Source organism: Solanum stenotomum, chromosome 3 (genome assembly GCF_019186545.1).
Source record: "Solanum stenotomum isolate F172 chromosome 3, ASM1918654v1, whole genome shotgun sequence".
NCBI classification, from domain to species: domain Eukaryota; kingdom Viridiplantae; phylum Streptophyta; class Magnoliopsida; order Solanales; family Solanaceae; genus Solanum; species Solanum stenotomum.
This window is the reverse complement of record NC_064284.1, coordinates 7727922-7740146: the sequence shown is the minus strand read 5'-3', so window position 1 is coordinate 7740146 and position 12225 is coordinate 7727922. Positions and strand designations below refer to the sequence as shown.

The following is a 12225-nucleotide window of genomic DNA, read 5'->3' as shown; positions in this document are numbered from 1 at the left end:
AAAGATTTTCCACATTAGTGTGGTGGAGTAAGTGGCAGGGAGAAAAAGTGAAGTATAAGGAGAAAAAAAATACGTTCCTCAGAAACACAATTTGCCAAGCAAAAAGTGTCAAAATGACATACAAATATTAATTGAGGTATGTGTTTAAATGATATAAATCTTAATTAGTAGTACATATTTAAATTAAAAAAATGGTTATTTTAATCAGGGGTATCCAATTTCAGGAAAAAAAAAAATACCAATCACACTAATTTGGGTGTAAGCGAGAGGGAGAAGAGAATTATGGGTTGGGCTATAGCGTTGCACGGCGGAGCTGGTGACATACCCAAGGATCTGCCGCCGGAGCTTCGTGAGCCCAGAGAAGCCTCTCTTCGCTATTGCTTACAGATTGGCGTCGATGCTATCAAGGCCCAAAAATCCCCTTTGGACGTTGTTGAACTCGTGGTATACTACTTACCAACCTTACCTATCATATCTTAAAGTATAGAATGTAGGATTTTGCCTTGCATCTGTTCAATTTCTCATCAAGACTCGCGATGGATATCACTTGTTACCATGATTAGAGGAAAAAATATGGGTTCGACTCATTTTCTCTCTCTTTTTGTACTCCTTATTCTCGTCAGGTTGTTTGGGGGAGGATCTTTGTTTACTTGTTTTTTTATTAATACTATGTTAGGATGACTAGTGTTTGATTCTTAGGATGACTACGGTTTATGAAATAATTGACTTACTGGATGTCTAGTAATTTCATGGATCTACATGACATCAGCTATAAAAGCTTCTGCAAGTTGGAGTTCCTGATTTAAAGCTTCAAAAAGATTATGGAAACATGATCTCTCTATTTGATCCTCTGAGATTGAGTAGGAGTTTTCACCTCAATATTCAATAACATTCTCTTGTGATGTCTCCCTAAGTTGTCACCTCTCACTAGCATGCAGGATGATACTATTGTTAATTTTGTTAACAGTGCTCTTGCTCCCTGCTTTAGTTTTTCTTACAAACACATACTTCCACTGCTTCAATTCGTGCAAGGGAAAGTGTCATTCCATATATGTGCGTAGAAACGCTCCTGAAAAACTTGGGTCCTCCGGGAGCCTTCTGTATAATGAGTTTTTTTTATTTTACCTTTTACTGATATTATGATAGCTTTTAACTGTCTTGGATCAAGCAGGTGCGGGAACTAGAAAATAACCCATACTTCAATGCTGGTAGAGGGTCTGTCTTAACCAGCAATGGCACAGTAGAAATGGAAGCATGTATCATGGATGGGAATATGAAAAACTGTGGAGCTGTTTCTGGCCTAACCACTGTTGTCAATGCTATATCTCTTGCTAGGCTGGTCATGGAAAAAACTCCACATATATATCTTGCATTTGAGGGAGCGGAAGCATTTGCGAGGGAGCAGGTCTGTAAAAATTTTCTAATTGTCTTCTCTCTTATGGACATGCCTGAAGAAAAAGTTAAGAAAGTTATTGAAGTACTTAATGCTGATGAATGATATCTTGTATCCGGAAACTGGATGATGCAGAGACTTGACGGATTATTCTCTCTGTTAATACTGTTTAATTACAGTTCTAATTTCTGATGGTCTGTTTATGGACTTCAAGCAGCTACCAGTTTCTCTATGTTTTTCTGGTTAATTAATGTGACCATTCGGGCATAGGTCACTAATTCATTTTAAACTTACTATTAGTTAACTTCCTCTGATAATATAACTCCCTAGTTGTATGATTGTATTATGTTCATTTTTCTAATCCTTTTTTACATAGAATCTATTTGATGAACTATGATGGTTCTGTTGTCAAGGGGGTTGAAACCACGGACTCAAGCCATTTTATCACGCCAAGAAATATCGAGAGACTAAAACAAGCAAAAGAAGCAAACAAAGTCCAGGTATATAACCCTATCTCTTCATTGTTATATCTTTGTTGCAAGATAGCATATTCATGCTTTTGGCCTTGATATTGATAGAAGTCCAGTGTTTTCTTATTGTACCTGTTTTTATCTAACCTTTTGATTGTGAATTTTAAGAGCTTTGGTGTTTTGTTTTTGGAAAGCATCAACAAAAATATTATCCATTTGTACTTGGGTCTTCCTCTTGTGGCCTTCAAGTGAGTTTGATTATGGCGTCGGCCTCAATAGCTTAAATGTAGTCATGTGGCTATGTCTCTAACAGAGCTTTTTAGTTCTATTCCCTTCTTGTCAACTCAGTCTCGTGATTCAAGGCTCAATTCTTCTGTAATTCTTAACATCGAGATGCTTTCTGCTTTGGTATTTTTGGTTAACATTGCTGCTACCAATTTGCAGGTTGATTATAATACACGGCCTATACCAAAAGATGACAAAACACCAGCTCCAAGTGGAGATAGTCAGCTTGGAACAGTTGGATGTGTAGCTGTTGACAGCTTTGGACATTTAGCTGCTGCTACATCTACTGGAGGACTAGTAAACAAGATGGTTGGAAGGATAGGAGATACTCCCATTATTGGTGCAGGTACATATGCAAACAAACTATGTGCAGTCTCTGCTACAGGCCAAGGTGAAGCAATAATCCGTGCAACTGTAGCAAGAGATGTGGCTGCTCTAATGGAGTATAAAGGGCTTTCTCTCAAGGAAGCAGCAGACTACGTTATAGCGGAATCTGCGCCAAAAGGAACCACTGGCCTGATTGCTGTATCGGCCACTGGGGAAGTTAGCATGCCATTTAATACAACCGGAATGTTTAGAGCTTGTGCAACTGAAGATGGTCACACAGAATTAGCAATTTGGTAACTTTTCATTAGAATAGATTAGTCTTTGTTGTATATTCTTGCTCTTGCAAATCATTTAAAATTTGAGATGGTGATTGTGTTTCGAGAATTAAAGTGTTCTGTAAATTTACTGAAATATTTTCCTAATTCCTATAGTGTATGGTCTAAAAATTAACTTCTAATCACACCAAGGAAATGTGACAGAATTAAATGGTTACAATAAGAGGAAATTGGATCTCTTTTGCGTTTGACATTTGCCGGTAAGCTCCCCCCGGTCAACTCTCTCTCACTATGTGTTTGTGTGCACATGCATGGGATTGACTACTTGTATGTCGCAATATAGACAGATTCAAAATTTGAAGTTCAAGTGTTTGTGATTTTAGTTTTTTTTTTTTTGCATGGGATTGACTACTTGTAAGTCACAATATAGTCTCTATTAATAGACTCAACTAGTCAAATATTCATGAAGAAATGAATAGCGGGTTTTTTCTTCCACCAGTAACTCTACATGAGAACCATACCGTCAAAAGAGAATTCTTGTGTAGTGTAAAGGAGGTTAAAAGAATTACTTGGATCATGGGTTTGGTATAGGATTCTTGTGTAGCGTAAATGAGGTTAAAAGAAGAGCAATTTTCATATATAACAAACACAAAAATCATATTTGTATGCTATAGCTATAGTTTGCATAATTACGCTCCATAGTTAACATAAATATGTATATTTCGCTATACATAGACAAAAGAAGGCCGTTGTATATAATCTGTTTTTGTTTCGGTATACATATACAAAAGATCAATTGTATAATATGTGTTTGTATAAAGCGAGAAAGAGAAAAAGATAAAAGAGAACTGGGCAGGGGAATATTTGTATTGTATAATTATAAGTGTATAGGACGAAGATATATGTATTTGCATGTGTATAAACAATTTTCTCTCTCTTTCTACAAACAAAAATGCAATTTATACATTTATGTTTGTATAAGCGAGAGATGCGAGGGAGAGACTGGCGAGCGAGGTCTGGGAGAGTGGCGAGCGAGATTTGGGAGAGGGGAACGAAAATATATGTATATATACAATTTTCTCTCGCTTTATACAAACACAAACACATTTTATACATTTGCATTTGTATAAAAAGCGAGAGAGGCGAGGGAGAGAATGAGAGTGGCGAGCGAGATTCACCAGGAGAGGGGTGAAATAGCAACAGTTTGCTATGAGGTACAATTAAATCAAACTATGTTTATAGCATTTAATTTGAATTAATAATTTGCTATTATATACCATTTCCCCCTAAAAGAATTAGTGGGATCATAGGTTTAGAACTTTAGATACCAAACGTATAATATTTAGCATCTATTTTTGAATCCCATCATTATCTAGTTCCCATAACTATAAACTCCACACAATAATTTCAATATAACATATTTACATTACTGCATTATTAGTACTTTTCTTATTTTCTTTTGTTGCAAATATTTATATTTGAGTTTACAGATGTGTAATGTAATTATCTTTATCTTTACATGATGAGTGCATAATGTAAGAGAGAGAAATGGTGCAAGTGTTCTCCACTAACGTAACAATTGAATATTGTTTTTATACCTCTTTTCAATTTGTAGATTATTATTATTTTGTCAACTTGGAGATATTTTACCCCACCACAAAACGAATTGTGGCGTTTTGAAGCTGGCACAGTTATGTATGCCACGAGCTACTTTGCAGCGTCTTTTTTAGTAAGTCGTAAAATTATGTTGGGGTTACTGTGTGGAGAATCAAAAACTCATCGATAGTTCATGTAATGAAACTAAGCTACTAAGTTTTAAGATATTGTAGAAGTAAACGAAAAAAATTACAGTAAAGTATAGATTTGCTCTTACAGGGACATCTTCTAACTTTAATTTAGGGATAAGGGTTTGAAAAATATCTAATTTTGGTCGAATTTGTTGTTTCGATACTAAACTTGACCTATTACCTCTCTAGACTATTTAATATCATATTTTTTACCCCTTGAACTATTTAATAGTGTATTTTAAAGGTATACATGTGCCCACGTGGACACATTACAATTTATAATTTTGCATTATTTTTTATATCCACGTGGGCAAATATATATATTTAATATACGGTATTAAATAGTCTAGGGAGGTAATAGATCTTCATAAAAAATTAGTATCGCAACAGTAAATTCGACCAAAGTTGAGATATTTTTCCAACCCTCTTCCGTTTAATTTATCTAGTCATGTGGGCACGCGTTTCAGGACAATAACTTAATTAAATTTACATATGGTGTGACAGAAAAATATATAAATATTTTTTTGAAGAATATCTTCTTTTATATATCTCAACTGTTTTAAGTGTTTGATTTAAAAACCAGATTCACGAGATACAAGGAGTAATCATTCAGATCGAATCCAACAACTTTTTGATTGCGTTGTACTCTCTCCACCTCATATTACTTCATCCTTGTTGATGAGGAGTATTATATTTTACGTAGTTATTTAATACGATAAATAGTACTCTATAATAGTAAAAAAGTACAAGTAGAACTTTTTTGATTTGCTTTTTTGAACAAGTATGAAATATCTAAATTTTTTTATATGAGTAAAGTAAAAGGGAAAATGCATAAGTACCCCCAGTCTATGCTCGAAATCGCAGAGATACACCTAACCTTTACTAAAGTCCTATTACCCTCCGAACTTAATTTATCTATAATATTCTACCCCTTTTCGGCCTACGTGGCACTATCCTTGAAAAAAATGTCAACATGCGCTGGACCCACAAGATAGTGCCACGTAGGACAAAAAGGGGTAGAATATTACATATAAAATAAGTTCGGGGGTAATAGGACCTTAGTAAAGATTAGGTGTGTCTCTGGGATTTCGGGTATAGGCTGAGGGTACTTATGCATTTTTTCAAAGTAAAATGAAAAAGGACGAAGTATATTCAAATTTTAATTAGTCTGTTGTATTTACTATTTCAAGGTTTCTGAACATATTGTTAAAAAAAACAATCGTTAAATAAAACATATTCCTGTTGTCTTGAGCTAAAAAGCTTCCCCCAAATCATTTCCTCCACCAGAATGATCCATCAGAACATAAGAGCTAAACTACTTAATCAGACCAAAATAATTTATACATATTTCATAGATTTCTTATGATAAATATAAAATTTGAACAAAAATTACTGTTTAATCCAACTTGTAATCTATATTCTAGCTCCACCCCTCCTGGGAAGGAGATAAAGGATTGTCAATCATTACAAATGACAAAAAGGAACATTTATTGGAATCAAGAACCAAACTTTGCAACATGACTTACAGAGTGTAACCAAAACAATCAAAGGAAATTTTTATTTGTTGGACAATATCCTCAACAACAACAACAGAATAATCAGTGAAATTTCACAAAGTGTGTACGCAGACCTTCTCACTACCTCTCTCCAGAGTAGACGCAGGGTTTCCAAAAGACCGTCGGCTCAATTTCCTCACGAAGAAAATACATGCTAGTTGTTATGATTCTAGTCTGACTCAATCCCTTTACCATTTTGCAGGGGAGTGACAGATGTGTTCATCAAATCAAAATCCATTTTTTGCTTTGTAATTTCATCAAGAACCTCAATCATTTCCTCTGAAAGATGGTTTTTGAAATCACCCACTTTCCCTTGCCTGAAAAATACGTTGTTAGTAATAGTAGGAATGAAAAATTCAGTGTGTGTGCCCTGTTTATTCACCTCCAAATTACTCAGTTTCTCAAAGCTGCATAGCTCTGTTATTCTCTCCACAATTCCTTCACTTTCTTCCTCCAATGAAAAAGGCTGCTCCAAGAACTCTGCTAATTTCTTTGCATTAAAGATTGGATCTTTCTTCAATTCTTCATACTTCAAGAAACAAACTTTCTTTGGAAATTCTAAACTGGCTTTATAATATCCCATTACATGATCCCAAAATGGACCAAAAGGGGAATACCCTTTAGTGAATTGATCAAATGCTTCAGGTAGAGAAATGAAAGGAAGTTCTGTAGGTCTTGATTTCTGTATAAAATGCCAGAAAGAAGTTAACACATCTTTCGGGTCGCGAAAGACGTATACTATCTTGCAGTTAGCCAACTCTGGTAAACAATTGAAAGCAAGATGTGACTGCATTAGACAAGTGTTTGGTGTTGGATTTGTTGGGTGCTTAAATGCATAAACCTCTAGATGTGGTACTAACTCATGTGGATTTGAAGAGAGCAAAGGGTGTGTGTTGAAATCTAATTCAGCTCTGTTTTTAATAGCAAAAAGAAGTGCCTTAAGCCATGTAGTGCCAGATTTTGGGTAACTGGCTAGTAAGACAGTGTTTGGTTTTGGCTTGAAATGTTGCTGCTGAAGTGCTAGCAGACCTTGAAGAACTCCTGTGGCATACCAAAAGCCTTTGTATTGGTGAATATGTTCACTCAGCCAACCTCTTTCTTTTGGTAGCTCAGATAGTATTATGTCAGGGAATTTTTGTTGATTTTTGTGGCTTTGTTCTTTGGTAACACCAGTTTTGAGTAAGGGGGTAGAGAATGAACTTGCCATTGTTAAGTTTAATGGAGCAAAGGGAGTAGAAAGTAGAAAATCTGGCTAGACTAGAACAGGAAAGACAACAGCAATAGGCTGTTCTGCCAAATATAATATCATATATTATACACTAAACTAGTCAGTGTTATGCAAGTATTAGTAATGTAAGGATTAATTATAACATAATTTATGTATTATTTTATGCAAAAAATATTTATTTATGTATTAGTTATTTCATCTTTTATCTTGCATAAATAATACATAATTTCCCTCCTAATATATACATGTATTAGTTATGTGAGTTTCTAAATAGTAAATCACACACAATATTAATTGAGTAAATTTTAGAAATAGCGAACATAATAAGGCTCTATAGGTATAGTTTCGATAATTGTGCTCCATAGCTATAGTTTCGTTTGCTATGGAGGCAATGATTTGTATATTTCACGCGGTTTGTATATTTCGCTTGTGAATATACAAATAGGGTAAATATATACAAAATTTAGTACTCAATATATTAATTGAGCACCCCTTTTATGTACCAATTTCCGAGCTAAAAATAGTTGAGCATTCATAATACAAAAATTTTTAATCTAACACCGACAATATATATAGTATAACAATTATTTTCATACTTTAGATTCTGATTGGTTGTCCATTATTTTAATCGATGAATATCATATTCTTATTTAAAAAACGACAAGTTGATTCATACCAATCAATTTGTCTTGCAACATTATTGAAATGTGCCATATGACTAAACTACTAAAGAAAGTAGATCAAGGAGCAATCATTCAGATCGAGTCCAACAACTTTTTGATTGCGTTGTACTCTCTCCACCTCATATTACTTCATATTTGTTGATAAGGAGTACTACATTTTAGAGTCAATTCCCTAAATGGTCACTCAAGTTTAGAAAATTGCCTTGAAATATCATTTATGTTTCATTTAGGACCAAAATATCACTCAACTATCACTATTTTCCTCCAAATATACCTGACACTCCAAAAGCCCCACTCTCTCCTATTTGGCATGACATGTCATTAAAGTCTTTTTTTTAATAATAGACCTATTTAATTCATTAAACTCATTTAACTAAAATTAGCCATGATCATAATATTTTTTTAAAAGTTACATTAGTTTATTAAGAATAAATTTTCATACTTAAGAATATTTTATCATAATTAAACTTTTTATTTTTTTATGTTATGAAGAATAGATTTTTAAAACGTATTATAATATCATTAATTTTGAATACTTATAAACACATACATTCAAAAAAAAAATTGATATACAAATCACGCATGAATGCTAACTTACATCAGTTAATCATAAATTGTATAATGAATCAATAATATTAAAGGTAAATTAACTATTACAATAATATTAATTGTGTATTTTGAAATTCATGCTTACAATATTTTTTTTAAAAAAAATAGAAAGTGAATAATATTATATTTTTGATCCAAAAATAATACTAAATACCTCAAAAGTCTCCTTCTATTCTAGTGGATACGTCATGTCATTAAATCATTATTTTAAAAAATAATAGACCTATTTAATTCATCAAACTTATGTCTCTACAAAACAAATATATAAATTACATGAATTTGTGAAGATTATAAAAAAAATTAAAAAAATCTAATTCCTTTATATATTTTTACTAAACAAAATTCAATGAAAAAATCTCTGTGCATAATTATTACCCGGTAGTTTTAAAAATTTCTAATTAAATTATTTGAAAATTTTAAGAAATTTTTTTCATAAAAGTATTCAAATAAATTTGTAAGGTTGACAAAAAAAATTGGTATGAAAGAGAAAAATATTATTTAGCTTTTTTTTAAATTTAATTTTTTTATTATTGTTTTATTCTATATTATATTATATTTTAACTTCTCATACAATTAAACACCAATATATATTCTTATCTCATCCCAAATTTATGAAATACAAGTAATAATTAATTGAATTGCCTATTTTAATTCAATAATATACATATTATATGAGATTAATATACTGATAAATAAAGATCAAATTTTATTTTCTAATATAAATATTATTCACTTTCTATTTTCTTTTCAAAAAAAAGATATTGCAAGTATATATGAATTTCAAAGCACCCAATTAATTATTTTTTAGTAGTTAATTGATCCTTAATATTATTGATCCATTATATAATATATGATTAATTGATGTAAGTTGACATTCGTAAGTGATTTATATATCAATATTTTTTTTGAATATATGTGTTTATAATTATTCAAAATTGATGACATTATGATAATTTTTAAAAAACTATTCATCATCACATAAAAAAATAAAAAAAATTAATTATGATAAATGATTCTTAAGTATGAAAATTTATTCTTAATAAACTAATAAATCTTTAAAAAAAATATGATCATTATTTTAGTTAAATGGATTTAATGAATTAAATTAGTATATTATTAAAAAAAAACTTTAATGACATGCCATGCCAACTAGGAGAGAGTGAGACTTTTGGAGTGTCAAGTATATTTGGAGGAAAATAGTGATAGTTGAGTGATATTTTGGTCCTAAATGAAACATAAATAATATTTCAAGGCAATTCCCTAAACTTGGGTGATCATTTAGGGAATTGACTCTACATTTTATGTAGTTATTTAATACGATAAATAATACTCCGTATAATAGTAAAAAATACTAATAGAACTTTTTTGATTTGCTTTATTGAATAAGTATGAAATATCTATTTTTTATGTATCAGTCAGGTAAAATGAAAAAGGACGAAGTATATTCAGATTTTAATTAGTCTGTTGTATTTACTATTCAAGGTTTCTAAACATATTGTTAAACTACAATCGTTAAAAAATATAAAGTAAAACATATTCTTATTGTCTTGAGCTAAAAAGCTTCCCCCAAATCATTTCCTCCACCAGAATGATCCATCAGAACATAAGAGCTAAACTACTTAACAGCTAGGAAGTAGAGGCGAAATCAAGAATTGAAACTCATGTATTCTAGATCCTAATTCTTTTAAGTTATTGAGTTTTAAGTAAATAATTTATATATATGTACCATAAATTTCTTACATAAATATACAAAAATTACTGTTTAATCGAACTCATAATCTATATTCTAGCTCTACCCTGCTAGGAAGTAGATAAAGATTTGCCAATCATTAGAAATGACAAAAAGGAACATTTATTGGAATCAAGAACCAAACCTTGCAACATAACTTACATAGAGTAACCAAAACAATTAAAGGAAATTTTTATTTGTTGGACAATATCCTCAACAATAACAACAACAATAATGAGTGAAATCCCACAAAGTGTAATGTGGAAAGGCTACAGTGTACGCAGACCTTCCTACTACCTCTCCAGAGTAAAGAGATGGATTCCAAAAGATCGTCCGGCTCAATTTCCTCATGAAGAAAATACATGCTAGTTGTTATGATTCTGGTCTGACTCAATCCCTTTACCATTTTGCAGGGGAGTGACAGATGTGTTCATCAAATCAAAATCCAATTTTTGCTTTGTGATTTCATCAAGAACCTCAATCATTTCCTCTGAAAGATGGTTTTTGAAATCACCCACTTTCCCTTGCCTGAAAAATATGTTGTTAGTAATAGTAGGAAGGAAAAATCCAGTGTGTGCGCCTTCTTTATTCACCTCCAAATTACTCAGTTTCTCAAAGCTGCATAGCTCTGTTATTCTCTTCACAATTCCTTCACTTTCTTCCTCCAATGAAAAAGGCTGCTCCAAAAACTCTGCTAATTTCTTTGCATTAAAGATTGGATCTTTCTTCAATTCTTCATACTTCAAGAAACAAACTTTCTTTGGAAATTCTAAACTGGCTTTATAATATCCCATTACATGATCCCAAAATGGACCAAAAGGGGAATACCCTTTAGTGAATTGATCAAATGCTTCAGGTAGAGAAATGAAAGGAAGTTCCTTAGGTCTTAATTTCTGTATAAAATGCCAGCAAGAAGCTAACACATCTTTCGGGTCGCGAAAGACGTATACTATCTTGCAGTTAGCCAACTCTGGTAAACAATTGAAAGCAAGATGTGAATGCATTAGACAAGTGTTTGGTGTTGGATTTGTTGGGTGCTTAAATGCATAAGCCTCTAACTGTGGTACTAACTCATGTGGATTTGAAGAGAGCAAAGGGTGTGTGTTGAAATCTAATTCAGCTCTGTTTTTAATAGCAAAAAGAAGGGCCTTAAGCCATGTAGTGCCAGATTTTGGGTAACTTGCTAGTAAGACAGTGTTTGGTTTTGGCTTGAAATGTTGCTGCTGAAGTGCTAGCAGACCTTGAAGAATTCCTGTGGGATACCAAAAGCCTTTGTATTGGTGAACATGTTCACTCAGCCAACCTCTTTCTTTTGGTAGCTCAGAGAGTATTATGTTAGGGGATTTTTGTTGATTTTTGTGGCTTTGTTCTTTGGTGACACCAGTTGTGAGTAAGGGGGTAGAGAATAAACTTGCCATTATTGAGTTTAATGGAGCAAAGGGAGTAGAAAGTAGAAAATATTGCTAGAACGGGGAAGACAACGGCGATAGGCTGCTAGGCCAAATATAGTACTATCATATATTATACACTAAACTAGTCAGCGTTATGCAAGTATTAGTAATGTAATGATTAATTATAACAGAATCTATATATTATTTTATGCAAAAAATATTTATTTATGTATTAGTTATTCCATCTTTTATGTTGCATAGATAATACATAATTCCCCTCGTAATGTTAGTTATGTGAGTTTCTAAATAGCAAATCACACACAATATTAATTGAGTAAATTTTAGAAATAGCAAACATAATAAGGTTCTATAGCTATAGTTTTGATAATTGCGTTCTATAAGACCATAACTATAGTTTCGTTTGCTATGGAGGCAATGATTTGTATATTTCTCGCGGTTTGTATATTTCGCTTGCGAATATACAAATTAGGG

At 32.2% G+C, this 12225-nt stretch overlaps 3 protein-coding genes across 3 annotated transcripts; 1 reads left to right on the top strand and 2 right to left on the bottom strand.

Moving 5' to 3' along the window:
• Positions 1-233: 233 nt before the first annotated feature.
• Positions 234-2935, top strand: LOC125860460 (isoaspartyl peptidase/L-asparaginase). The gene is made up of 4 exons (XM_049540419.1): positions 234-444; positions 1172-1405; positions 1807-1893; positions 2308-2935. The coding sequence occupies exons 1-4, from the start codon at positions 283-285 to the stop codon at positions 2770-2772; spliced, it is 948 nt and encodes a 315-aa protein (XP_049396376.1). The 5' UTR covers positions 234-282; the 3' UTR covers positions 2773-2935.
• Positions 2936-6069: 3134 nt separating this feature from the next.
• LOC125860434 (flavonol 4'-sulfotransferase-like) lies at positions 6070-7342 on the bottom strand. Its single transcript, XM_049540393.1, has one exon. The coding sequence runs from the start codon at positions 7298-7300 to the stop codon at positions 6263-6265; it is 1038 nt and encodes a 345-aa protein (XP_049396350.1). The 5' UTR covers positions 7301-7342; the 3' UTR covers positions 6070-6262.
• Positions 6070-11805, bottom strand: LOC125860433 (flavonol 3-sulfotransferase-like). The gene is made up of 2 exons (XM_049540392.1): positions 10640-11805; positions 6070-6180 (listed from the first exon to the last, which is right to left on the bottom strand). Exon 1 carries the CDS (start codon positions 11758-11760, stop codon positions 10708-10710), a length of 1053 nt encoding a protein of 350 aa, XP_049396349.1. The 5' UTR covers positions 11761-11805; the 3' UTR covers positions 6070-6180; positions 10640-10707.
• Between the last annotated feature and the right edge of the window lie 420 nt (positions 11806-12225).